This window comes from Zootoca vivipara, chromosome Z (genome assembly GCF_963506605.1).
Source record: "Zootoca vivipara chromosome Z, rZooViv1.1, whole genome shotgun sequence".
Lineage (NCBI taxonomy): Eukaryota > Metazoa > Chordata > Lepidosauria > Squamata > Lacertidae > Zootoca > Zootoca vivipara.
In genome coordinates, this window is record NC_083294.1 from 23,114,110 (window position 1) to 23,141,801 (window position 27,692).

At 47.7% G+C, this 27,692-nt stretch overlaps 1 protein-coding gene across 1 annotated transcript in view; it reads left to right on the top strand.

The window, feature by feature from the left end:
- The window catches only part of TRPC5 (transient receptor potential cation channel subfamily C member 5), a 167,827-nt gene that overhangs the window by 111,393 nt on the left and 28,742 nt on the right, over positions 1–27,692 (top strand). The window contains exons 5-7 of the mRNA XM_035112475.2: positions 4,644–4,783; positions 17,150–17,472; positions 27,038–27,233. Of these exons, the coding sequence (XP_034968366.1) occupies positions 4,644–4,783; positions 17,150–17,472; positions 27,038–27,233 (659 nt within the window). The remainder of the gene's footprint in view (positions 1–4,643; positions 4,784–17,149; positions 17,473–27,037; positions 27,234–27,692) is intronic.

Sequence of the window (27,692 nt, forward strand, 5' to 3'; positions counted from 1 at the left end):
ACCTGCTGCAGGTGTAAGTTGGTTGCCTGATCAGCTTTACAGGAAGCTACAAGGGGAACAACTATATTGAACCTGATCCTTACCAGTAAGGCAGAACTGGTTTATGAGGTAGAAGAGTCTGAAACCCAAGCCCTTTGACGGACAGTTGAGGGAGTTGGGTATGGAGAGAGGTGATATGATAGGCATCTTCAACAAGCTAAAGGGCTGCCACATGGAAGATGAAGCAAAGTTTGTTTTACACAGCTCCAGAGGGTAGGACCTGAACCAATGGATTCAGATTACAAAATAGTAGATTTGGATTAAACATAAGGAAGAGCTTTCTAAAGTTAAGAGCTGTTCAACCATGGAATGGACTGCTTCTGAAGGTGCTGGGATTTCCTTCCTTGCAGGTTTTAAAACAGATGTTGGATGACCATCTGTCCGGGATTCTTTGGCTGTGAATCATGCATTGTAGAGGGTTGGAATAGACCAGGGGTGGCCAACTCCCAAGAGACTGTGATCTACTCACAGAATTAAAAACTGGCAGTGATCTACCCCCTTTTGGGGGGGGGGGGTTTCAGGTCAAAGTTGTTTAGCTTTTCTTAGGGAGGAGGAAAGCCCCGGTTTTTGAGAATTCAAGCCTAAGCTCAAGGGAGAAAGGGGAACACACATTCACCAACAGATTGTTGGGGAAACAAACAGCCTCACTGAGTAAACTCAGTCTTCTGTTCTGCAGATCGTGCAGCAATGGAGGGTGGGACCAGATTTTTTTTTTACCAACACTAAGGAAAGGGACCCAGCGATTGACTGCGATCTACCAAAACCTCCCGGGGATCTACCAGTAGATCGCGATCGACCTGCTGGACATCCCTGGACTAGATGCCCCTTGGCGTCCCTCTAAGGGTCATCTAGTCCAATGCATTTGATGCATTATTTTTAAAACAGAGTTTTCCAGCTGAGTTGTATACAGAGTAGACCCACTGAAAGTAATGTATCTAATTACAGGTAGGTAGCCATGTTGGTCTGACGTAGTCGAAACAAAAAATAAAAAAAATTCCTTCCAGTAGCACCTTAGAGACCAATTAAGTTTGTCATACGTATGAGCTTTTGTGTGCATGCACACGAAAGCTCATACCTATGACAAAGTTAGTTGGTCTCTAAGGTGCTACTGGAAGGAATTCATGTATCTAAGTTAGACATGTCCATCAATTTCAGTGAATCTACTCTGAATAGGACTGATGTTGGCTGCTACCCAGAGTAATAGCATCGCATCATCCCTCAGATTTAGTGATGCAGCCAATCAGATATAGCCATGTGATGACACTACAAAGCCTGTTCAGAGTGAATACAAAACTTCACTCTGAATGGGAGAACATCTCTCTGTGTCAAAGCCCCCACATCCACACACACAATTATCCCTGAAAGGTTAATTCTCCTGACTGCAATTAATTTCACATAGCTCTCATGGGACCTAGAGGCAGGGGCGGACCTAGGGGTTAGTTAGGTTGGCCCCCATCAAGGGTGCAGGCCCAGTGGGGCACAAAAATCCTCTCACTCTGGATTGGAGTATCCAGGAGCCTTCCCATCCATGCACTCCCTGGGCCACTCTTATGCTGCTCTGGGCAGCTGGGCAAGGTGCACAGGCTCCTCTGGGTGCCTTGGCAGAGGAAACCAGTTGCTGTTATAGGACTTTACAGCAGTCCTGCAGGGGCCCCTCAGTGGGCCAGTGGCAAAATTCAAGTGTGAGCGGAGTGCCCTGTCAGGCTTGGAGCAAAGAAAGACAGAGAGAGCAGGATGAGGAAAAAGGGAGGGGGAAGGAAGCAAGCAGAAGGAACGGACCAAGCAGAGAGAGGCAGGCAGGCAGACCGATGGAAGAGGAAGAAGAGGAGGGGAGGAGCAGAGCTCAATGGCGCAGAGGAAGTCACTGTCATAATGTGAAAGGCAACAAAAAATAAACTCCTTTAGTTTCTTGTCCGTGGTCTCTCCCAGCTTTGGAGGCACCGATACATCTCCTTGTCAATGGTGCAAGGGAGCCTAGGTACGCATCTGCCTACAGGCAAGCTGAAATTATGAATAAAGAAGACAGGTTGATTTTAAAAAGAAAAAAAAGACAAATCATCCAATTGCAGCTTTGCATTGTATTCTTACAGCACAGCTACACAGCTTCTAAAAACGAAGGTGAGAGTGATTATCTGAGCTGAAACACCAGAACAGTGGGAACTAGTCATTGCGTAAAAGAACGTGCTCACAGCACATGCCAAGCAGGCTCCTAACTAGGTAGTATTTCTTAATGCCCCTCTCTCTGTTTCTGCCTTTGAGTTTAAATCGTGCAAAACACCTCTGGAGAAACAAAGGAGGTTTCAGGGGAACTAACAAGCAAAGGATGAATTGGTTATAAATGAAATGATGGTGCTTCTTTTGTTTCGGGTGTCTTTGTACTGTTGCAATCTTGTCTTTAATAGTCAAAATAAATTAAAATATTAAAAAATGGTCCAGTAGCACCTTAGAGACCAACTAAGTTTGTTCATGCACACGAAAGCTTATACCCAGAACAAACTTGGTTTCTAAGGTGCTACTCGACAATTATTTATTTATTTTATTTATTTCGACTGTGTCAGACCAACACGGCTGCCTACCGGAATCTTGTCTTTAACAGGTTGTGTTTGTCCCCAGAAAGCAAAGATATAGTAGGGCTATTGGTTAAACTGTGAAGGGAAGGCATTGTTTCATTGCAAAAAAAGTATTTCCTTATTTAAAGGGGGGGAGGGGGAGAAAATATGAAATGCCTCCTCCTAAAAAAGGAGGGAGACAAACGGAAAGAACAGTCACGTTCCATGCAGACAGCATGGCAGTAACTATAGTAACAATTCTAACAACGATTACTCAGAGTGAATGTAACATATGGGATTCTTCATCAGAATCCACTCCACTGATTTGTTTGAACAGGAAGAAGAAGAAGAAGAAGAAGAAGAAGAAGAAGAAGAAGAAGAAGAAGAAGAAGAAGAAGAAGAAGAAGAAGAAGAAGAAGAAGAAGAAGAAGAAGATTTTTGTAGAAAAATAAAACATTCCTTAACCTGCATGATGATGATACTGAAATCACAGTTCAAAAGAATCTGAAAGATAAGATTTTGTTAAGTTTTCATGAGGCCAGGATGCATCCAAAGAAGTTTCATTAGTACAAGGATCTACATTTGCACAATGAACCTTCCCACCTCCCTCTGCCCCACCACACGCTCCTCGGGTCTGTTCTGGGGGGCTCCCCCAACCCTCTGGAGCAGATCTGTAGAGGGCAAGGGATGCGCAGAGGGAGGAGAGAGTGGAAAGTTCAACTGGGCAAGCAAAAATCATTGCACAAATGGAACAAGTGCAATGGATGCCACTCATTGATTCGACTCTCTCCTTCCCTGTTGTTTAGTGACCATAAGGAAATGGAAGGGTCCAACATGGCTGGTTGCCTTTTCTTTTCTTTTTTTCCCATTTGCTTGTCTTGTTCGTTGTTTTTTCTTGCTAGACGACTGTAGATAGAATTGATATTATATTTCAATAAAGCTCAATTAATCCATAAACAGGCCTGTCAGTGATAGGATAAAAAACAAAAAAACTGGTATTGGCGCAGCATATTATCCCCTTTTTGGGTCTTCAAATTCTAGGCAGAATCAATGTTTGGATGGTGAGGTGACACTCAATTTAGGAACATAGGAGGCTGCCTATTTGGTCTATCCAGGCCGGGGACATTCCCAGTCCTTCCCGGAGATACCAGGAATTGAACCACGGACCTCCTGGATGCAAAGCAGATGCTCTACTACAGAGCTATATAATAATTTGCACAAAAAATGTTAATGCATGGAAATCAGGGAGACTGATGAGTACAGTCCCAGTCTCCCTCTTTGTATTGACTCTGCATGGAATTTGATGGGGATGAAAAGGGATATAAATGGACACACATATATGGATAATGTGTAAAGTTACCTTACACAGAGCTGGCTCACTGAACTGGCCTATCTCACCATCCACTGTCCTTCTTTAACTGGCAGAAGCTCTTCAAGGTCTCAGCTTGGCAGGGGTTTTACCAAGGGAAAGGACAATGACTCAGTTGCAGGAACCGAGCACCAAAGGCTCACTTCAGCATGGTCCACTGTCACGTCTCCAATGCGCAGCCTGAATGCCAAAATGGGGAAATCAAAAGCCACTATTATGCTCAGGTCAAGAGGGGTGGCATGAACAGTCTCTAATAACTTAGGAAAGAGACTGTTTCTATTACAAGAAAAAAGGAAAGAGACACTTTTCCCCCAAATAGCTTTTTTCAAAGTTAAACTGAAATTTCTCAAAGCAAACTGCACTTGCTGCACTTCCATCTTAATATAAAAATGGTTAAATGTACGCTTCATCCAGGGGCTTTTAAGCCTTTTCCATTTGAAGCGGCGGCTCAGCTACTTAGGGTTGTACTAGTCCTTCCACATCAAGCCATATTTCACATCCTGTCAGAGCAGACTACTTAAAAGCAGCATCATTATGTTTTTTTCAGAAACAAAGGAGTGGAAAGAGGGGATGGCTGAATCTTGCTTCTGAGCCACTGTTTTTAAATACTGTTTTCATAACATCCTGTTTACTCTGCTTTGGTGGCCAGTGAATGTGTCTCATGGAAATGAACTCTCTTTCCTTAGGTTTTATCTGGGGCGAAATCAAAGAAATGTGGGACGGAGGCTTCAATGAGTATGTGCACGACTGGTGGAACCTGATGGATTTTGCAATGAACTCTCTCTACCTGGCAACGATCTCTCTGAAAATTGTTGCATATGTCAAGGTATCATTACCATGGAGCATGTATGTGCACTCGTTAGCACTGGGGTGGCTAACCTGTGACCTGCAAGTCATATTTATACTCTTAAGGGTTTTTTTTAGCTCCCCATAGCCTTCTCCCCATTTGTCATTTTTAAATTAAAAATGACTTACTTTAAAAATAACAATACATGTTTTTACTGACCGCTTCCATGTGTAAGTAAATGCCAAAAGCGTCTTGTGACCCCCTCCAAATCTTATTTTTTTTAACCATCCACTTTTGCAAGTCTTGACATTGGGGCCCCCCCAAAAGGTTAGTCACTCCTGCTTTAGTGTCAGGGTTCTCCAAGATAATGCATTTCTTTCTTTCTCCCTCCCTGCCTTCCAAAACGTCTAACACAACAAATTCTCTGTGAATTCTATGATTCTATGATTACATTACAATTTGGGGTTATGATCAAGTTCAGACATTTCCTATTTGCATATCTGGAGTCTTGGGGGTGTCTGCTTCTTCACCCTTTGAACTCTTTGACACAGACACACCTCCCCCCCCCCATTGGCCTCATTCATGATTCTTAACATCTCGTCTGCACTAGCACTAACCACATCAAGCTCTTAACCAGGGTTTGCAAACTCAGTTCAAATAAATGCTGGTTTCAAATCTTGATTAGTAGTGGAATCCTATACATGTATGATCAGAAGTAATCCTGATTTATGTGAGACTTACTCTCAGATGTATAGTATTGTGGTCTGCAGTGTGAACTTGGTTACCATCAAATGCAGCTGTAAATGATAAACTATGGCTAGGGTGGCCTTGGAAAGTGAGGATGAATGAGTAACCAGTTCCTGATCCGACACCCACTTTGCAAGCCATGGTTTTCAAGAAGCCCTGCTGGTGTTACATGCATCAGAAATGTATCTTGCTTGTGCACCAGGTGCCCAAATAAGGATTTTTCTTCTACCCCAAGCAGCTGTGTCACTCTCTAAATGTATTGATGATGGATGGTGCAAGGTGGGCAGTGGTACAACTGCATTTTAACAGTTTTAGAATTTAGCAATGAAACATCAGAGGATTGCCGCACCAAGAGATCAAAGGCAACAAAAGAAAGAGGGGGGGATCGGAAACCATGCAAGTCAACCTTTACTAGATAATTGTGGAGTTTGAGCACCAACCTCTCTTCAGAAGTCAAGGCAGTGCTCACCTGACCTCCTATCACTGGCATCTCCGTACATTTCCAGGAGGGAGAGGAGAAGGGACATGTTGGCTGGGAGGGTGAAACAGTGCAAACACACCAGCAGGGTTGGCTCTACCTGCACCTTAGCACCTTACCAACCACCCCACCACTTATCCCTCCTGGTCAGGTGTAGTGACACCAGTGATGGAAATCAAGTAAGCACAGCCACTCTTCCATACTGACCGCTACTGTACATGTCCATGCTCACATGTTACTTGAATTCATGAGTTACATGTGCTACCCTGGAGGTGTGACATTTGGCATTTTTTATGTGGAACCTGTTGCTTTGCAGGGGGTTGGACTAGATGACTATCTTCCAGCTCTACAGTTCTATTATTCTAAGACATTGGGGGGGGGCAATGGCACTGTGCCATTATTTGCTTTAATTATTTGTGAGGTGTTATCCAAAAATCACCGCATCCTAATTTTGGACCTAAACATAGGAAAATATTTGTTTATTTGCAGGATGAAAATGGCAGTCAGCATCTAAACTGGTTTTTGACTTGGAGTGCCAAATGCAGTTTTACAGGAGACTAAAATGCTGAGAGCAAATGGGGCAGAGTGGGGATGGAGGGGTGTACGTACACTTGAATGCAAATGACCTGTGTTTGGATTGTGTGAGGGCCGGCCGGAGGATGGAAAGACCATGGCTCAGTCACAGAACATGCAGAAGGTCCCAGATTTAATCCCCGACATCTCCACATAGAATGTTTCCTTCCCCAAAAATCTGGAGAGCTACTGCCAGTCAATAGACAAAACTTAGCTAGATGGACCAATGGCCTGACTCAGTATAAAGCAGCCTCATTGTTTGTTGAAGGGCTGTAGCTCAGTGGTAAAGCATCTGCTTTGCACTCAAGAAGATCTCACATTCAACCCCTGACATCTCCAGGTAGGGAGATCCAGAAATCGTGGATGTCCTCTGCCAGTCATTGTAGGCAATACTGACCTAGATGGGCCATTGGTCTGACTCAGTATAAGGCAGCTTCCTGATTTGATTGTGGACAAGCCTGGACAGAAGGGACACTGTAAAACAGTAGTTGCATTTGCTGAGTCATGGCTGGTGTGACAATGCACATTTCTCACTGTAGATTGATTGGGCAGTCCAGGGTGTGTGTGTGTGTGTGTGTGTGTGTGTGTGTGTGTGTGAATGTGAGTGGCAAGAGCTAACAGAGGCCAAATTGTCTCAAGTCTGTGCCATATTTGGACCTTAGTGACAGATCTGTCCTGCTTGGGAAACAGATATAAAAGTGTTTCACCAAAGGAAATTCCAGCAGGCCAGTGCTATTCAGAAGAAGGCTTATATTCTTGCCATGGCCGATGAAGACCAAATTGGAGCTCATGCTTGCATTGGCAGTTGGCAAAAAATCAGGTGCATGAATAGACATTAGAATATTCTCAGAGTTCTCACACCTCTTGATCACATCCATTAGAAGAAATGTCTTTCCAATGCCAAGTTTTCCTTCCTCCGTGTACTTGCAGTGAGGATGCACTTGCTACACAGTTTCCTGCTGAGCAAAGTCAAAGGAATCATATACTTCAGCCAGGGATGGCCCAAGACATTTTGGAACCTGAAGCAGACCTCAAAATGGCACCCCCCTCCCTACCAGGGAAGAAGGGGTAAGGGAAGATCTGCGTCAGAAACAAGGGGCAGGATGGAAAGATCTACATTTAGATCTGCTGCCCTGGTGGCTCCTGCCAACTGAGGCAGTTTCCTCACCTTGCCTCATGGGTGGGCCAGCCCTGATGACAGCAGAACCAAGCTCTTAGGTACCAGAGCTCTGCTCTTCACACATCAATCCTTGCTTCAAGGTTTTCAGACAATACAAAACTTGCAGCGTCCAGATAAAGATGTGTCCTCTGAGAAGGAGAACAAAGCTTGAAATATATCAGGATTTTCTATTGGCTTGCTTAATTATGGCTTGTTCCTTTCTTTTGCCGAGTCTTCAAAACCTCTCTGGGAACTCCTTCATTGGTGTCCTAAGTAAATAAGTGTGAAGAAGATGGAAAAATGCTATTGGGTGACAGAGAGAAGGGTGAATTGCTTAACACCTGCTTTGCCTCTTTCTTCACCTAAGGAAAGCAGTGCCCAATCTGGTGATAACAGAATAAATGATGCAAGGAGGGAGCTGCAGCCCAAGATAGGAAAAGAGGTGGTAAGGGAACACCTACCGTGTTTCTCATATTATAAGTCATGTCTTATATTAATTTTTTCTTCAAAAAAACACGACATGGCTTATTTTTGAGGGATGTCTTATTTTTTAATAAAGTGCACGCGGGCGCTGTTTGCCGGGCTTGTCAAGCCCAGCAAACAGCGCCCGCCGATCTTCGGTGACAGGCGGGGGTGGGCGGAGAGCTGAGAACGATCTCCGCTTCCCCCCCACCCCCGCCTGTCACACAGGACAGGTCCGAAGATCGGCGGGCGCTGTTTGCCGGGCTTGTCAAGCCCAGCTAGGAGCGCCCGCCGACCTTCGGTGACAGGCGGGGATGGGGGGAGAGCGGAGAACGATCTCCGCTTCTCCCCCACCCCCGCCTGTCACACAGCACAGGTCGGCGGGCGCTGTTTGCCGGGCTTGTCAAGCCCAGCAAACAGCGCCCGCCGATCTTCGGTGACAGGCGGGGATGGGGGGGAGCGGAGAACGATCTCCGCTTCTCCCCCACCCCCGCCTGTCACACAGCACAGGTCGGCGGGCGCTGTTTGCCGGGCTTGTCAAGCCCAGCAAACAGCGCCCGCCGATCTTCGGTGACAGGCGGGGATGGGGGGAGAGCGGAGAACGATCTCCGCTTCTCCCCCACCCCCGCCTGTCACACAGCACAGGTCGGCGGGCGCTGTTTGCCGGGCTTGTCAAGCCCAGCAAACAGCGCCCGCCGATCTTTGGTGACAGGCGGGGGTGGGGGGAGAGCGGAGCACGATCTCCGCTTCCCACCCCCACCCCCGCCTGTCACACAGCACAGGTCCGAAGATCGGCGGGCGCTGTTTGCCGGGCTTGTCAAGCCCAGCTAGGAGCGCCCGCCGATCTTCGGTGACAGGCGGGGATGGGGGGAGAGCGGAGAACGATCTCCGCTTCTCCCCCACCCCCGCCTGTCACACAGCACAGGTCGGCGGGCGCTGTTTGCCGGGCTTGTCAAGCCCAGCAAACAGCGCCCGCCGATCTTCGGTGACAGGCGGGGATGGGGGGAGAGCGGAGAACGATCTCCGCTTCTCCCCCACCCCCGCCTGTCACACAGCACAGGTCGGCGGGCGCTGTTTGCCGGGCTTGTCAAGCCCAGCAAACAGCGCCCGCCGATCCTCGGTGACAGGCGGGGGTGGGGGGAGAGCGGAGCACGATCTCCGCTTCTCCCCCACCCCCGCCTGTCACACAGCACAGGTCGGCGGGCGCTGTTTGCCGGGCTTGTCAAGCCCAGCAAACAGCGCCCGCCGATCTTCGGTGACAGGCGGGGGTGGGGGGAGAGCGGAGCACGATCTCCGCTTCCCCCCCACCCCCGCCTGTCACACAGGACAGGTCCGAAGATCGGCGGGCGCTGTTTGCCGGGCTTGTCAAGCCCAGCAAGGAGCGCCCGCCGATCTTTGGTGACAGGCGGGGGTGGGGGGAGAGCGGAGAACGATCTCCGCTTCTCCCCCACCCCCGCCTGTCACACAGCACAGGTCGGCGGGCGCTGTTTGCCGGGCTTGTCAAGCCCAGCAAACAGCGCCCGCCGATCTTCGGTGACAGGCGGGGGTGGGGGGAGAGCGGAGAACGATCTCCGCTTCCCCCCCACCCCCGCCTGTCACACAGGACAGGTCCGAAGATCGGCGGGCGCTGTTTGCCGGGCTTGTCAAGCCCAGCAAGGAGCGCCCGCCGATCTTTGGTGACAGGCGGGGGTGGGGGGAGAGCGGAGAACGATCTCCGCTTCTCCCCCACCCCCGCCTGTCACACAGCACAGGTCGGCGGGCGCTGTTTGCCGGGCTTGTCAAGCCCAGCAAACAGCGCCCGCCGATCTTCGGTGACAGGCGGGGGTGGGGGGAGAGCGGAGAACGATCTCCGCTTCTCCCCCACCCCCGCCTGTCACACAGCACAGGTCGGCGGGCGCTGTTTGCCGGGCTTGTCAAGCCTAGCAAACAGCGCCCGCCGATCTTTGGTGACAGGCGGGGGTGGGGGGAGAGCGGAGAACGATCTCCGCTTCCCCCCCACCCCCGCCTGTCACACAGGACAGGTCCAAAGATCGGCGGGCGCTGTTTGCCAGGCTTGTCAAGCCCAGCAAACAGCGCCCGCCGATCTTCCGTGACAGGCGGGGGTGGGGAGAGAGCGGAGAACGATCTCCGCTTCCCCCCCACCCCCGCCTGTCACACAGGACAGGTCCGAAGATCGGCGGGCGCTGTTTGCCGGGCTTGTCAAGCCCAGCAAACAGCGCCCGCCGATCTTCGGTGACAGGCGGGGGTGGGCGGAGAGCGGAGAACGATCTCCGCTTCCCCCCCACCCCCGCCTGTCACACAGCACAGGTCGGCGGGCGCTGTTTGCCGGGCTTGTCAAGCCCAGCAAACAGCGCCCGCCGATCTTCGGTGACAGGCGGGGGTGGGCGGAGAGCGGAGAACGATCTCCGCTTCCCCCCCACCCCCGCCTGTCACACAGCACAGGTCGGCGGGCGCTGTTTGCCGGGCTTGTCAAGCCCAGCTAGGAGCGCCCGCCGATCTTTGGTGACAGGCGGGGGTGGGGGGAGAGCGGAGAACGATCTCCGCTTCCCCCCCACCCCCGCCTGTCACACAGGACAGGTCCGAAGATCGGCGGGCGCTGTTTGCCGGGCTTGTCAAGCCCAGCAAACAGCGCCCGCCGATCTTCGGTGACAGGCGGGGGTGGGGGGAGAGCGGAGAACGATCTCAGCTCTCCCCCCACCCCCGCCTGTCACCAAAGATCGGCGGGCGCTCCTTGCTGGGCTTGACAAGCCTAGCAAACAGCGCCCGCCGATCTTTGGTGACAGGCGGGGGTGGGGGGAGAGCGGAGCACGATCTCCGCTTCCCCCCCCACCCCCGCCTGTCACACAGGACAGGTCCGAAGATCGGCGGGCGCTGTTTGCCGGGCTTGTCAAGCCCAGCAAGGAGCGCCCGCCGATCTTTGGTGACAGGCGGGGGTGGGGGGAGAGCGGAGAACGATCTCCGCTTCCCCCCCACCCCCGCCTGTCACACAGGACAGGTCCGAAGATCGGCGGGCGCTGTTTGCCGGGCTTGTCAAGCCCAGCAAACAGCGCCCGCCGATCTTCGGTGACAGGCGGGGGTGGGGGGAGAGCGGAGAACGATCTCCGCTTCCCCCCCCACCCCCGCCTGTCACACAGGACAGGTCCGAAGATCGGCGGGCGCTGTTTGCCGGGCTTGTCAAGCCCAGCAAGGAGCGCCCGCCGATCTTTGGTGACAGGCGGGGGTGGGGGGAGAGCGGAGAACGATCTCCGCTTCCCCCCACCCCTGCCTGTCACACAGCACAGGTCCGAAGATCGGCGGGCGCTGTTTGCCGGGCTTGTCAAGCCCAGCAAGGAGCGCCCGCCGATCTTCGGCTCTGTCCCCCGATGCGCGACGGCTCGGGGAAGCAGGCAGGGAGCTCCTGCTGGGTCCCGCGCCTTCGCCTCTCGCTCGGTCGGGGCTACACGACATGGCTTATTTTCGGGGTATGTCTTATTTTTCACCAACCCTTAGAAATCCTGTCATGGCTTATTTTTTGGGGATGCCTTAAAATATGAGAAACACGGTAGCTACTTCAAATTTCCAGGGCCTCATGAGCTGTACCAAAGGAGCCTGCGAATGTAATCTCACAGCCTTTGTCTGTAATCTTTGATAATTATTGGAGAACAAATGAGCTCTTCAGAGGCACACTACCTGGAGGTAAACTATAGCCATCGTGTCCCAAAATAGAGGACTCCTTGCAATTAAGGACTGTCCTCTTGACAGCCCTTTGCAAAGCAGGACACTCAACTCTCAATATCCTTAGCCATTCACCATGGTGGCTGGGGCTAATGGGAGTTACAGTTCAACAATACCCAAAGGTCATCAAACCAGTTTCCCAAGAGGCATGTTACATCACTGGGCACATGCAAAATATCACTGTTTCAACAGTGAGCAACAGTGGTGGACCTTATGGTCTCAAATTTCAGTGGCACCGTCTGCAATGCCAAAACTTGGAGCCTCCTACATTTTGCCTTCCATTCTGCCTCATCGTTGTGGCACTTCCTGCAGCTGCCCCAAGGCTCTGTGCCCAGTGTGGCCAAACCAGGCATGCTCCCTTAAATCTGCCTCAATGAACAAGCACAACCAGAACCTCATGAGGCAGAGATGGGCAGCCTAGCAGGAAGGGCTTCCAGTTGAGAGCACACCGTGTGCAAGCCACTTTGACATTCACTAGTATTTGGAAAGCTGCCTTTAATGATTTGGCACAAGATGGCCAGAATTACTATACAGGACAAAAGAAGGATGCATCATTGATTTTTGATTTTTTTTAATGACCCAGTTAGAATTTGCCCTTGAAGATGCTGAAGGATATAGATCTGGCCAATTAAATTACTTTGTCAAGTTATTCTTCTCAGGGGCTTCAGCACAAATGTTGGCTAAGAGCCTCATGCTTTGTGGGGGTTTGTCAAAGAAGCTAAGCCATATCTGGCACCCACTGCTTCCCTTGGGCAGCTGTTTTCCAGGCAAACTCTACACTCATAGCTTCCAGTTAAAGGTCTAGTGAAGAGTTAAATATGAGCATTGTAAGGGCTTTCCACAAATCAAGTTGACTGAGTCTCTTTGTGACGCTCGTGGATGTCTAGAACAGTTTGAAATGTCAGAAACAATCAGAAGCCATGCAGAAAGGCATTTGTGCAGGACTTCAGTACCTCTGTACTTTGGGAAAAATTATCCTTTTTTAAAAAAGAAAAGAAAGCTTTACACAATCCTTGGTTTCTGTAAACCAGTTTAATTTATGACATTTCCCCCCCAAAAGCATGAAAATTCTATTAATGTAGCCTGCAAAGGTACAGACACAACCCCAATTTAAGAGGCAAGCAACAAGTATTTACTGTTGGATTTTATCGCATGGAGTCATGCAGCAAAATAAGTCCTCAGTGTAACACCAGCAAGCCAGCCACATTATTTTCTCTTTGCAAGCACCATTACCACTAGGTTCAACCTGAAGCTGTCTCACAAAATGACACAGTGGTGAAAAAGACCTGCCATTTCGAAATCACTGGGATGTCATACAGCAGGGGCAGACCAAACATGCTGCTCATGAGGTGCTGTTGGACTACATCTCCTATCATCCTGACATGGCTGGAGCTGATGGGAGTTGTAATGCACAACACCTGGAGGATACCATAGAGACATATTGGCTAGAACATGAGGCAGAGTGCGCCATGGGGTTTCATTATGTTTGCTACACCACATAAAGAACACACTCTTGGTTTGGTTTGGCATTTTGCTTGGGCTTATTTGTTTTTTTTGTTTTGTTGGCTTACTTGCGTGGCTTCAGGCCAGTTGCCATAAAAAGCAAGGGGCAAAGATATCCCTCCCCTCCCCTCACTCTGTACACCTCTGATGATGCTATCTAGTAGGCTTTAGACTCAGACTCATCAAAACCCACTGAGCCCCTCTTTCCTCGGCCGTGCCACCAGGCTCAAAGTATTCCACCACAAAGCCCTGCTTGGCTTTCCCCAAGTGCTCTGGGACTCAACTGAGCACCCCTTGGCCTGAGGCTTGGGCATAGCCCAATAACTAGGCAAGGGATGTGTCTTACATTATAGAGCACATTTTGCTAATTTGGTGCCCTCTAGATGCTTTGAACTCCCATTTGCCTAAGCCAGCACAGCCATTTTGGCTGGGGCTGATAGCAATTTCAGTCACTGGGAATCCAGCTTCATCCTCCTCCCCACCCCTTTTGGCCCAGTCCACTTCACCCCCCAACCCAACCTGCAGATCAAAGTCCTGCTCCAAGTCACTGTCTAGGGCAGGCATGTCAAACCTGCGGCCCTCCAGATGTTTTGGACTACAATTCCCATCTTCTCCAACCACTGGTCCTGCTAGCTAGGGATCATGGGAGTTGTAGGCCAAAACATCTGGAGGGCCGCAGGTTTGACATGCCTGGTCTAGGGGAACCTTCTCAAGAACCTGTTGGCCCAGGCCCTTCAAGTTGGTGGCCAAAATTCCACTCTCTGTTTACTCCCAGCTTTTCTGGAGCACTTTGTGGGGACAAAGAAAGACAAGTAGCCCTTTTGGCTGCTCTTAACTCCCAAAATCATGGTATCCTGGGTGACCTTGGCTGCTATAGCCAGCACAGGGACAGGTCCCTAACCCACAAGACCATCTTGACACACCCAATGGTGTGTCACCCAATGGGCAAAATAATTGGGGGGTTTTATCTCAAAAATTCAGCAGAAGCCAAATCAGCAGGAGCCACCACTGGTGGTGCATGCATACCATCCTCTAGCTGCTCCTTGATGTTCTCCACTGAAGGAAACACAGCCATTTCATCAGTCACAATTGCCCCTGTAGCACCTCTTCTTCTGGCACCTCATCAGGCACCAGCTGGACCTTTTGGGTATCCACATGCACATCCAATTCATCTTTTTCTACAACAGGCTCCCAGGGAGTAGAGAAATCAATCAGAAGCAGCTCTTGATTTCCAGCCAGCCAGCTCTTCTCCGCAACACTTTCCTCCTGCACCCCATTTTCCCATGGAAAATTAGCAGCATGCTCTCTCCTCCAAGACATCATCTTTCCCCCTTCACCTACTGACTGCATCTCCCCAGACAAGGCTCTCACCTCACATGGAGTCACACTTTCTTGATGACGGAGGCTTTCTGACAACTTTGCCAGCAGCTAGTCTGTACTATCAAACTGCTGGTTCTGCTCCATTTTGTCAGACACCTGCCCTGACCATTTGCTCAAGCTGCCAGCTCTGCTGTTCTATCATCAGCTTTATTTCTTCCATGAGTGTTGCTGCTTCTCCCCTCTTTCTGGCTTCAGGTGCACCTCGCTCACAGGCCTTTATGGTAGTGAGACGTGGGCAACTTACAGCCACCAGGAACAATGCCTCATTACTTTCTACATATGGTGCATCAGGAAGATTTGGGGCACTACATGGCAACACAGGGTCTCAAACAAAGATGTGCTCTCCCAAGCCCACATTCCCAGCATGTTCATATTCCTATCTCAGCAACATCTATTCTGGCTTGCTCATATCTACAGAATGGAAGAATGAAGGATCCCCAAGGACATTTATTTACACATATATACAAGCCTGAGTCTACGATGAATTGGAAGCCTCCAGCTTTTCCCATAGGTGTTGTCCTGAGTTCAAGCAAACATTAGACATCCTGCCTGCTGCCCTGGCTTTCCTGCTCACATAACTCCTAACTGTGCACTCAGCAGCCATCTAGATTGCTTCTCCATCACTGCTTACTAACTGAAAATATTTTCCTGTCGAGCACAGAAAGGCAAACTGCAACCCTGAACTTCTACTCCTAGCCTTTTTATTCTACCCAACCCCAAGCTCAGCGATGGGCTTCAACCATTTTCCAGCTGCCACAGGATCTCTGCTTTGCTAATCGCCCATCTCTCTGCCCTTTTTTTTTTTACTTAAGGACTCAGACATTATCAGGCTGGCCTGGAAACAGGAAGCTGAGCCTCCAGCTATTAAAGGTCTGGTTTCCAGTTCAACTCTCCAAGCAGTGATTAATTTCTAGCACTTGCTAAATCCAGGCACCCACAAACCCTTAACAGTATCTTCTGCCTAGGATGAATCCAAAGAGGTGAGGCCAAGAAGGCAGATGCTGCATCATCGGAGAGCTGTCCCTCAGAATCCCTTTTGCTGCTGTATAGAACATGCTCAGCCAGAACTCTTTGGCTGTATGCTATTGGTTCCCCATAATCTTTTGTGACACTGCAGGGGCTTCTCTGATGCACCTTGTGCTTCACACCCCATAACCTTTGCCTATGCATATAGCTGATGGGAGACATGTGGGTCTACTGTAAACAGATCAGTACATCCAACTGGAAAGTATGCTACTTTGTCTTTTCCCTGGAATAAATTCTATCTTCCAGGGCCACATTCTGTCCTAGGCAACCTGGGGGGGGGGGGCTGCATGCTAGTAGGAGGCAGAGGAAGAGGCAAACAGTGGGCAAAGCAGTAGATGAGATCATTACCTTTTGTGCATTCCAGCAACACAAAAAACAAGAGATTTCTACACGCATGTGCCTCCTCCATCCATGCAAGCAAAAGGCATCATAGTTCAAAGACAAAGGCCAGGCAAAAGCACTCAATGAAAGTGAAAGAGTTGGGCTAGAGGAGGAGCATGGTTTGAGAGAGTCCCAAGGGCCTTCTCCTCCATAGATTTATCTAATACTCTTTTAAAGCCATCCAACAACTGAATAACTGCACTATGGGATGGAGTACTTACTTTTGTCCATCCAGACTCTCCCAACATCAGCTTCATTGGATGTCCCCAAGTTCATATTATGAGAGAAGGAGAAATTTCTCCCCCCCCCCACTTTCTCTACTCCAGAACTGTAGATATAGGGCTCTTCCACACTTAGCTTTTGCCCCATGCTTTCTAGGCCCAAAAGGAAGTATTGGGGGGGGGCTTATTGTTCCAAGTGTGGCCTCACCATAGATTTGTACAATAGTGTTTTGATACTGGCAGTTTTATTTTCAATCCTTTGCCTAATTATCCCTAATGAAATAGGAGGGGGGTAGACTCTCCTGCAGTGAAGGCTGGTTGTTAGGGAGAATAGGGCACTGCCTTACCAAGCTCGTTCTACCTTCAGCCAACCCCCAGCTGCCCAGCTTCCTGCTTGCAACAGGGCCAGAGGGTGGCACTGGCTGTCAGCCTTCTCTTCCTCTATAGTCTCAATGCTGTCCTTTGTGGAACTCAACAGAGAGGAGCAGGATGGGGACAAAACTAGAATTAATTTCTTCTGACTGTCTTTGGCTCTGGATCCACCTATTGTTGTTGACCTTTCTGTCTTTCACCGGACAAGTCCCAAAGAGCATCAGGTACCAGTGCTCCCCTGCAAGAGTAGCACCTTCTACTCAGTGAAATTTAGCATGCATGTGTACGTGTGTGGATAATGTTCTGAAAAGTGAAATGATGTCATTTGACGTGTTGACTGCAACAATTCACCTGTATTCCTTTCCCCCCTTCCCTATTATTTCTTGCAGTACAATGGTTCCCGTCCAAGGCAGGAGTGGGAAATGTGGCACCCCACCCTCATTGCAGAAGCCCTCTTTGCAATATCAAACATTTTAAGCTCCTTGCGTCTCATCTCCCTGTTTACAGCAAACTCTCACCTGGGACCCCTGCAGATCTCTCTGGGACGTATGCTGCTAGATATTCTCAAGTTCCTATTTATTTATTGCCTGGTGCTGCTGGCTTTCGCCAATGGACTGAACCAGCTTTATTTCTATTACGAGACCAGTGCCTCGGAAGAACCCAACAATTGCAAGGGGATCCGATGCGAGAAGCAGAACAATGCCTTCTCCACGTAAGACTCCTTGCCTCTCTTCTGTTGGTTTGTTTTCCTTCTTCTTTCTGCTCCCTGAATGCTGCTGTTTCTCCCTGTGGTGGCCTTGCCATGCTGGCCACTGCTCCTGTTGGTGTTGCAAAAATTCCTTTATCTATTCATAGATGAGTGTCAGTCCATTTGTCAGGGGTTATGTAAGCCTGGCCTGAGTTATCTCAGACAGACAGTCTGCAGAAGGACAAAGCTGAACTTGAGCTTTGCAAGGGACTTGGCAAGGCAGCCGTCAGGGTGACAGGACTTTACACCCTGGCGCTATAATTCCCATTGTTAGTATTTGCCTATCACAAAAGAACAAAGCTGCAGGGACTCTCCAAGGGCTTATTCGGGGAGTAAATGCTGTCCTAAGTGTTTCCAGCGCTGCTCTTCATCAGGACTAAATCCTTAAAATGGTATATCCATTGTCAGTTAAATCACCGTAACATTCCTGTTATTGAGTCATGCAAAGAATACAAAATTGCTCAAAGGAAGTTGCCCTTTAAAAATCAGAGTCACTGTGTTTGACATTATAAGCTGTTTTCTTACAAGGGATCCTGGTGTGCTGTTCCTTTCTTAAAAGCTGTATTTTGTAATGTTCCGATAAGAACGTAAGAACCTGAACCCTGCAGGATCCAGCTAAACTGGCGTACTTCCCCCAACCAAAGAAACCCAAAGTAGAAAGGGAGGAGGAAGCATTCAGATCCGTTCATGTAAAAATCAGACAGCACCTGCCCAAAATTTATATGAGAACAAAATAATAATCATAACAATAATAATAACAACAACAAAACAACAACAACAACAACAACATATTTACATGCCACCCACCTGACTGGGTTGCCCCAGCCACTCTGGGTGGCTCCCAACAAAAAATAGTAAAAACACAAATACAACATCAAACACTAAAAACACAAGACCAAACTTGGCTGCCACCATCTAGCTTAAGACTGTCTGCACTGCTTAGCAGTGGCTTTCCTGAGTTCCCAGCCCTACCTGGTGATGCTGGAGATTGAATCTGGGACTTTCTACAAACAAAGCAGATGCTCTGCCACTGAACATCAGGAGAACCTCATTGCTGGATCAGGCTAAAGGGGCCCATTGAATCCAGCAGACTTTTCCCACTGAGGGCACACTCTCCCTACCTGCACTGACCAGCAACTGGAATTCAGATGCATGCTGCCTCTGACAGTGAAGATAGAACAAATCACCCTCATTGATAGCAGCCATTGATCCTCTTTGTATTTAATCCTCTTTTAAAACCATCCAAGTGGTTAGCCATCACTATATCCATAGTTTATACAGTGTGCAGAGAAGGACTTTCTCTGCACCTGAAGGACTTTCTCTGCACCTGTGCTGATTCTTCCAACATTCAGCTTCATGGGGTGGCCCCAAGTTCGTGCACTATATGCATTTCCTGTTTAGCCCTGTTTAGTACCTGCAGCTTTGTTCTCCTGAGATGTTCTTTGTCACCACTGCTGTGGCAAAAGCTCTTCTTGGGTTGATCAGTATTTGCATCAGCCTGGGCCACACTCCTTTGGGTCAACTCAGGTTATGCAGGGGCAGATGAGTAAACAGGCTTCAGGGACAATGGCATATCACATCGAGGGCTCTTTGCTCTTGGCCCAGGAGCCCATTTCCCCTTTTCTGCTTTTCTAACACTGTCATGACCTGGTACAGTCAGAGGCATGCAGCCTCAGAAGGTCAGTGCAGGTAGGCAAAGAGCCAAGGTCCAAATGCAGTTGCTGGTGTCTTAAGAGAGGATGGTGGTCTGATTCCAAGGAGGATTCCTTTCCTCAGAGACCAGTTTCTCCAAGTGGGGAACCAAGCATGGAGCAGTAGTAGTTATAGAGGGCTGCCTAGGCCACCTGTCTGACTGAGAGGACAGGGTTGTAGTACAGCAGCAAGGATAAGGTTGGAAGCTAGAGCTGTGCACAGCCCCCTCAGATCTGCCCACAGCTCTGATCTGAGGGCCCCCAATCAGGCCACCCACTCTACCCCCAAAGCAATTAGGGTCAAGGGGCTTACTAAACCCCATATGGTTGGGAGGAATTGGGTAAAGGAGGAGACACTATGTCACCTTTTTCCCTTGGCTGTGTGGGTTCTGTGGGGTGCTGCTCCTTAACGAGTGGCTTCTCCGCCTGTGGGGAAACCACTCGTAAGGATGAAGCAACCAGCAACACACAGGATTGAATCTTCCCAATAACCAGGTGATAAGCTGGAAGAGACTATCCTGCAGGATGCTGCTTCTTCATGAGCAGCTTCACTGCATGCAAGGAAGGCATTTGTGAAGGAACAGCAACTGGCACCGCACAAATTGAAATGTGAGGATTCAGTCTTGTGTGGTGCTGCTTCAGGGGGCAGGAAGAAGGAGGGGACTGACAGAAAGGGAAGGTTGGGTTGCCCCCACCCTTATCTTAACCCAACTTGGTAGGCCCTTCCATTTCATGGTTTCTCCTTCCCATCTCTGCCTAAAACCTTGGCCTCCCTGAAAACCCTAGATCTCTCTGGGCCACCCAACACAGCCTGTAGTGATATAGGACTGTCTCAACCCAAATCAGTTGGTGCCTGGAGCCCTCCAAATTAGCCCAATTTGGCTAGGACCTCATCCTAATCTGTTATACAGCCCTACTGGAAGCATCTAATTCCCAAGAGTTTTCCAGGTGGCGGCAGGGAGTAAAGCCAGAGTTAAAGAACCCAGGCCTTGTAACTCATGACTTGCAGAAGCATCTCTCAATTCCCTGTTCATGAGGCCCCACACTTGAAAATCCAAGAATGTTTGATTTATTAATGCTGTTTCTGTTCTTGAAATCCCCATTTCTTGACCAGGCTGCTTGATTCCCCAAAGTAAAAGCTATGAAACCCCAAATTTGATATTTAAATATTTTCACCATCTCACAATCCTCAATAGGATTGCCAACTTTTGAGTTCTGGAGTATGATTATGTGATTATTTTATTTTATTTTATTATACTAGATTTATATAGAGTACTGGGGCCCAAGGAATAGTCAGGGAATATAGCCATATACTTTTCAGAACCATGGATCATAATATTCTTCAGAAACATTTTGTGGAAGGCTTCAAAGGCTGAAGAACTGGGGAAAGGCCACAATGCTTGTGAAACTTGTTAATAAAAAAATCATTTAATAACTTTCACTCTACAATGGCTTCTGCTGCCATTTGTACACACACACAATTCCAAGCATGCCACCCGTATTTTCTAATTGCCCCATTCACATTACTTATCCAGGTTTTACCTTCTTTTAGCTCCCTGTTACTTCCTTTAAGAAAGTGGTCGGGAACCTCTGGTCAGTGGGTCAAATTAGGATCAATTGGGGTTATTTCCTCCAAACAGTGGCACTTGCCCCACTGCCAACATCTTATCTGTACCGAAAAGGAACAGTTGGGATCCTTAAAGTGTGTTCTTTGGCATGTAAGATGCTGACAGCAAGCCATGTTGGGATTGGTTGCAGTACAGAGTTTCCAGTTGGGAACTCCATAATGCAACCAATCTCTGTCCTAAGCAGAGCTTGCTGTAAGAGCTTCATTTATGCAAACTTTTAAAGGTAAATTGCAGAAATCTTGCTCCATCAATCAGTAGTTGCACCTGCAGTAGTGACCACACACCAGTGCTACCAGCCAGGAAGGCAAAAGGTGGCAAGTGGTCATATTCACAGGGATACTGATCCCCACTCCCCCCCAGTAGAGCCATTTATCCATCATTGCCATGCCATAAACTGATTACCTAGCTCTGAAATTTTAGAACCACACAGATGCATCATCATTATCTTAATCACCATCGCTCACAGCAGCATTCGTCTAGTTCTTGTCCTCCTAAGTGCTTTACATGCATTTTGGGTTATCCTTATAACAACACAGTATGGTAGTGTTATGCAACAACACAGTATGGTAGTGTTATGCACTCCACACTTCCCTATTCAAGTTTAAAAATTCAGAGGTAGTGCTTCGGAGTTTTGTTTCCTTTGGATGAGAGTTGCCTTCATAATCACTAGGTATTTGCAAACATAAAAACAGAACCAATTGGAAGCAAGTGGGCTCCCAAAAACAAGCAACACAACCACTAATCCAACATCAGATTCCCAAAGAGCTGCAGCCGAACAATACTGGGTTCAGTTTTAGCCAACACCAGCTGAAAACTCTCAGCCTTCTTTCACTGCATAAATTCAAGCAATCTCCCTCCTTGATTGCTCTCTGTCCCTCCTTACAGACAGCATCATCTTCCAAAGGCTAGAGCCATCAGGGAACATCCATCTCTCTTGATAAGTCCCTTGTCACCCATCATGTTTGTCAGGCAAAATGGCAATAGGCCCATTCAGGCTAATCAAGACAGCCAACCTTATAACACCAGACTAGAAGCATTATCTTCACATTACAGACAGGAGCTGGGGCAGCGGGATAGATAGTGGCTTGCTTAAGGCCGCCCATTGAATCAATGGCTGAGCACAGATTTTAAACAGGGATATGCAGCTTAGAGTTTATGCATTCAGTTGATAGATTACAGTATCTCTGTCTCAAAAGCCTATATTGGTCTTGTTGTGCTGAAGGCAGCCCGTCGGCATTTGAGTTTTCTGTACTCCAGCGATCTTCCTGGAGACCTATGTTTCTGGAGAAGATGTACCATGAACTCTTGTACTGTGCTGCCATGGAGCCACACGGCTTGAATCCTGACATTTCATTATAACTATAAAAAGCCATTTTCGTATCTCCAAGAAGGGCGTCAACACACAATAAAGAGCTTAAGAAAATGTACGGTGAACCGCTTGACAGCAACAACACTCAATGACTTGACGACAGCCTTTGAACACTCACAAGCCAACTCCGCAAACACAGGAAAACTGCCGCATAAGGCAATGTGAGGGGGCTCAGACTCTGGGGAGGGGGGGAGATTTGTAGGAAACAAAGAAGCAGCAGGGGGAGACCATTAGAGTGGTAGTCTCTTTACAGGCGAGGAGAGAGCGCGGCAATTGCATTTTTGTTGGAGCCTCGCTTCAGAAGCTCACTCTACCTTGTCTTAAAAGCTGAAACAGTCATTATTAACACCCCTGGTGCCAAGTGACATTTGGCTCTTCGAACAGATGCTCAGCATGAATAACTTGCTAAGAACGGGCAGCCTGCAAAATAAGAAATTATATCTGTGGGCCGGTGTGAAGGAGCGGCATTGCAATGGGTTTGCAATCGGCCCCCAATGCCACTTTGAGTTTGCTGCATTTAAGTCACCCTTAATGGAAGAATGCAGCTGAGCGGCTTCCGTTGACTCCTCTTGGATCTGAAGAGTAGCAGCTAATAAGCTCTAGTTCTATAAGAGACTCAGGCAAGGGCTCTTGTTCCTGTTTGCACAACTTGTTTAAAATAGGACACCGTCGTACTCTTTGTTATTGCTTCCTGAAGGATAGTCTTAATCCTTTTCCCCCCCCCCTTTTTTTCTGGAGAGATCCACCTCCTGGAACAGTAATATTCTGTCGTGACAAGCAGGAGGTCAAACCATTAATAAATCTAGCTTTATGGTCTGGCTTTCCTGTTCTTGGCAAATTCTCCCTTGCTTTGATAGGCCATCTGCAAAATATATTTGCAACAGAGCTGTGGGTCAGAACATTAAACACACAGGGACTGCAGAAAGCTATAATGTCACATCTAATCTTCCCCTGGCCATCCACAATGAAGGGCAATGCTTAAGCCAGTTTTTGCCAACCTGATGCCCTCCAGTTAGTTATTCATTCATTCATTCATTCATTCATTCATTCATTTATAGTTTAATTAAAACTTTTCAACATACAATAAAAAGCAGAAACTAAACAAGAAAGAAAGGAAAGAAAAAACTCCCATCAGCCCTGGTGGGAACTGTAGTCCAAAACTTCTGGCAGGCACTAGGCCAGTGGAGGCTGGTTTAACCCATAATAGTGCTGCATCCATTGGCAGAGAGGAAGTAGGGGACTGCTGAAAATTACAACATATAGCCTCCTCTTGCTCATCAACTGCATAAAGAACAGGACGGTGCTGCATGCCTCCTTCCTTCCATTGGCAGGAGAAGTAGGGGACTGGTCACATTTAATCTCCCCTTGGATACCTACAACTTAAAGAACAGCTCTTAACTCACTAAAGTGCTGTGTGTCTCCCTGCTTCCATTGGCTGAAAACATTACCCTGTGGCCATCGTCAACGCACTTAACCCATTAGAGCACTATGCATCCTCTCTGCATCCATTGGCAGCGAGACAGTGGGGAACTGCACATTCCAACAACACAGGGACATGGGTAAAGGTATGGTAGGATTAAAATGTGCCCTTGCTGATGTACTTCCAGTCATTGATTGCTGTCATAGGTTGGTGGCAGTAGCAGGCAAGAATGGGCAAGCATCCCCTCTGGAAAAAATTACTCTTCCTTTTCCAGAACATTATTTCCATCATAGTTTTCCTATGCACAGCAGGGTGTACTCCTTCAAACCTACTTTAACCTCTCTCTTCTTTCCCTCCACCTTCCTTTTTTGGTAGTGCCATCCCTGGTAATAGGAAGGAAGAGCCTGCCTTTCCCTTCACACCATTTTTGTGTGTGAAGTGTGACGGATAACTGGAATGGGTTTTGTTCCAAAGCCAGTAAAAAGTAGAAGCTAACTGTGCTATTGAAATGAGATCTGACAGTCACTTTGCTCTGGGTATCTTTAGAAGGCAGCTGCAGTTTGATTCCCCCCCCCCCCGGCTACTGGAAGTTTAGTCTGTAGTTCCTGTGCTAGCTAAATAGATCTGCTGTGAACTCCTTGAAATGTACTTGCGTTTTGTCAAATTTAGGCCAAATTTTCCCATTTTCCAAGTGTTAAGCTAAGGGCCAAACTGCACATTATTATTGTAGCTGTTGTTGTTATTTCTTTACTGCCCTTCCTCCCATAGCAGCCCAGGGTAGTACAGTGCACAGCAACACTATAATAAAACATCAAAAAGCATCAAATGAAAACAATGAAAAACTTCATTTTTAAAACAAAAATTCCAAATATACAGATCAAAACAGATTATTGCTATTATTGTTTGTATTTGCACCCTACAGGACAGTTTAGTGCACACACCAATGCTAAAATGAAAAGATCACCTATCAACAGGTCAAAATGTCTAAAAACTGCCTATCGAAAGCAATAAACCCAAATTAGCATAGAAATCCACCCTACCATCTGCTGGATCCTACGAGATACTTACATACAAGAAGTCTGGACAAATAGGCATCAGTTTAATTGATGTCTGAAGATTATCAATGTGGGGGACAAATACAGCTCCCTAGGGAACAAAAATTACATAATAAAAAACAAACCAATATTCCCCCCTCCCACAAAAAAAAACCACATTAAAAACGATATAGAATGTTAATCAGCTGAAGTCAAAGGTCTGGTTAAAGAGAAACATTTTCATTTGGCACCTTAAGATATGTACTGCAGGTGCCAGGTGACCCTCCCTGGGGAAAGCATTCCACAAACAGGGAGCAACTGCAGAAAAGGCCAAGTCTTGTGTTGCCACGCTGCAGATCTTTCTTGGGAGGAGGCATGTGATGAAGGGCCTCAGATGAACAGCTCAGGACCGCAACACCTCAACAAAGACCACCACTCTCCATATGAACCTACCTGGGCCTTGAGATAACCACCTGAGGCCCTTCTTCATGTGCCTCCCCCATGAAAGGTCCATAGGATGGCAACACGAGAACAGGACTTTTCTGCAACACCTCCCCGTTCATGGAATACTCTCCCCAGGGAGGTTTGGCTGGTGCCTTTGTTATAAATCATAGCTGCCAAGTTTTCCCTTTTCTCGCGAGGAAGCCTATTCAGCATAAGGGAAAATCCCTTAAAAAAAAGGGAGAACTTGGCAGCTATGTTATGAATACACCTTTAGGCGCCAGGTAAAAATGTTCCTTTTAAACCAGGCTTTGGGCTGATTGACATCCAATGCCCTTTTAAATGTATTGTGGAAGGGGGGGTGTTATTGGGTCATTTTGTTCTTATTTTTATTATGTATTTTGTAGTTTTATATTGTGGTTTTATGTTGTGAACTACCTTGAGATCCATGGGTATACAGTGATATACAAATCTGACAAATAATAACATGATGGCGATGAGGATCACAATTGGGGTGCCACCAATTGAGAAGGCCCTGTCTTGGGTAACCACCTCACAAGCCATAGCTGGTGATGGAACCACAAATTGTTCTTCCCCTATTGATTTCAAATCGCAGGCCAGCAGGTAGTGGAGAAATACATTCTGCCAAGTTCATAGTGCAGCACAGTGATAGGATCTCCCCCCCCCCCCGCCTTAAAGCAGAGGTGAGGGAAAAGTCTGAATATGTTTATAGCAGTGGCACTGGGGGAGGAGCACATAACTCTCCCCCACCCCACATACCGTTTTCTTGATCAAAAACAGCCCTCTCTGTGAAGCTACAGGGGGATATTTCAGCATTAAGAAGGAGAACAGGGGAATATATTCTTTGTGTACCTCCTCCACAAGAGGACCAAAGGGTGGCAACATGAGAACGGACCTTTTCTGCAGTGGCTTCTGATTTGCAACATACTCTCCCCAGGGAGGTTCAGATGGTGCCTTCATTATACACCTAGAGGCGCCAGGCAAGAACGTTCCTCTTTAACCAGGCCTTTGGCTGATGGACATGATCCAATGTTCTTTCAAAATGTGTTGTGGAAAAAGGGATTATTGGGTTGTATTTGTTTATATTTTTATTATGTATTTTGTGGTTTTATATTGTATTTTTTGTGTCTATGGGCATAGGGCGGTATGCAAATGTAATAAGTAATAATAATAAAAACAAAAACGCATCAGTTGGGAAAAGGACTAACCTACCCACCGCAGCACCGCTTCTCTGATAGACTTTGGAACCCCTATTCTGCAGCTGCTTTTAAATAAAAACATTGGGAGCTCTTCTGAATAATGGACAAAGGAAGAAGTAGAGAAGGGACAGGCTGGCAATTTGCATATTTTTCCATGGGTCTTGGGGAAAGAAGGTAAAATATCTGGTTATCACATAAGGACAAGGATGGAGGAGAACTTTGTTTTAAATGAATTTATACATGGAATGTGGTGGCTCCAGTCTCCTCGAACTTTGCATGCATCGGGTGTACTTAGGGGTTGGTGAGGTTAGCTCCTGCCAAGGGTGCAAACTCGGGGTGGGTGGGTGCAAAAACCATGCCTCTCTACTCTGGCACAAAGTGGCTAGAATCCTGACCTGGTCGCTCCTCCACTGTTCGGGCGGTGGAACAAATACATCTCCTTGCCAAGGGCACAAGGGAGGTGAGATACACCTCTGATTGTCAGGTGTGTTTAAATTAATTTGTCAGGTGTGTTTGATTAATTATATGAAAAATTGAGGATCTCGGAGTTGGCATTCAACAACATCTGGGGCGCCCTGGATTCTGCCATCCCTGCTTTAAAACATCTGGAGTATTCTCGAAGGCAACAGCTTTGATCCTTAGCATGCCTCTCTCTGTGTACTTAAAATAAACGAAGGCTTTAAATGTCCAACCAGCAATGACAAATGTGGCATTCCTCTTTTGCAGGCTCTTTGAAACTCTACAGTCACTCTTTTGGTCTGTGTTTGGTCTGCTGAACCTCTACGTCACTAATGTGAAAGCCAGGCATGAATTCACAGAATTTGTTGGGGCCACCATGTTTGGCACGTACAACGTCATCTCCCTAGTGGTCTTGCTAAATATGCTCATAGCAATGATGAATAACTCCTACCAGCTCATAGCAGTAAGTCAACTGATGGACTTTCTTTATTATTTTCTTTGAAATATGCATTTTGTGTATATACGTGTGCCTGTGTGGAAGAGGGACAGAAAAGTGAGATTCTGCCTGGCACCCAAGAAACTTCAGCTGCAGGTTGGAGGCAGAAAAGTCACCCTTAGGGAAACATGAAAGTCTGGATTCTTTATATCCCTCCCTTTGTAACATTGAGCAATTGACCCTTGAGAATCACCTGACTTCTGAAGCAAAGAGTAACATGGATTGCTGTTGCAAGCTGAAGATGAGAACGACTTATGACCCCACCTTCTTCTGGCCAAAAGCAAAAAGTCGAACAGGACCTCATAGTTAAATGTATGCAGGGCTGGCCCAAGACATGTTGGTACCTGAAACAAACCACAAAAATGGTGCTCCCCGCCCCACCAGGGAAGAAGGAGTGAGTGGAGATCTACATCAGGAACGTGGCAG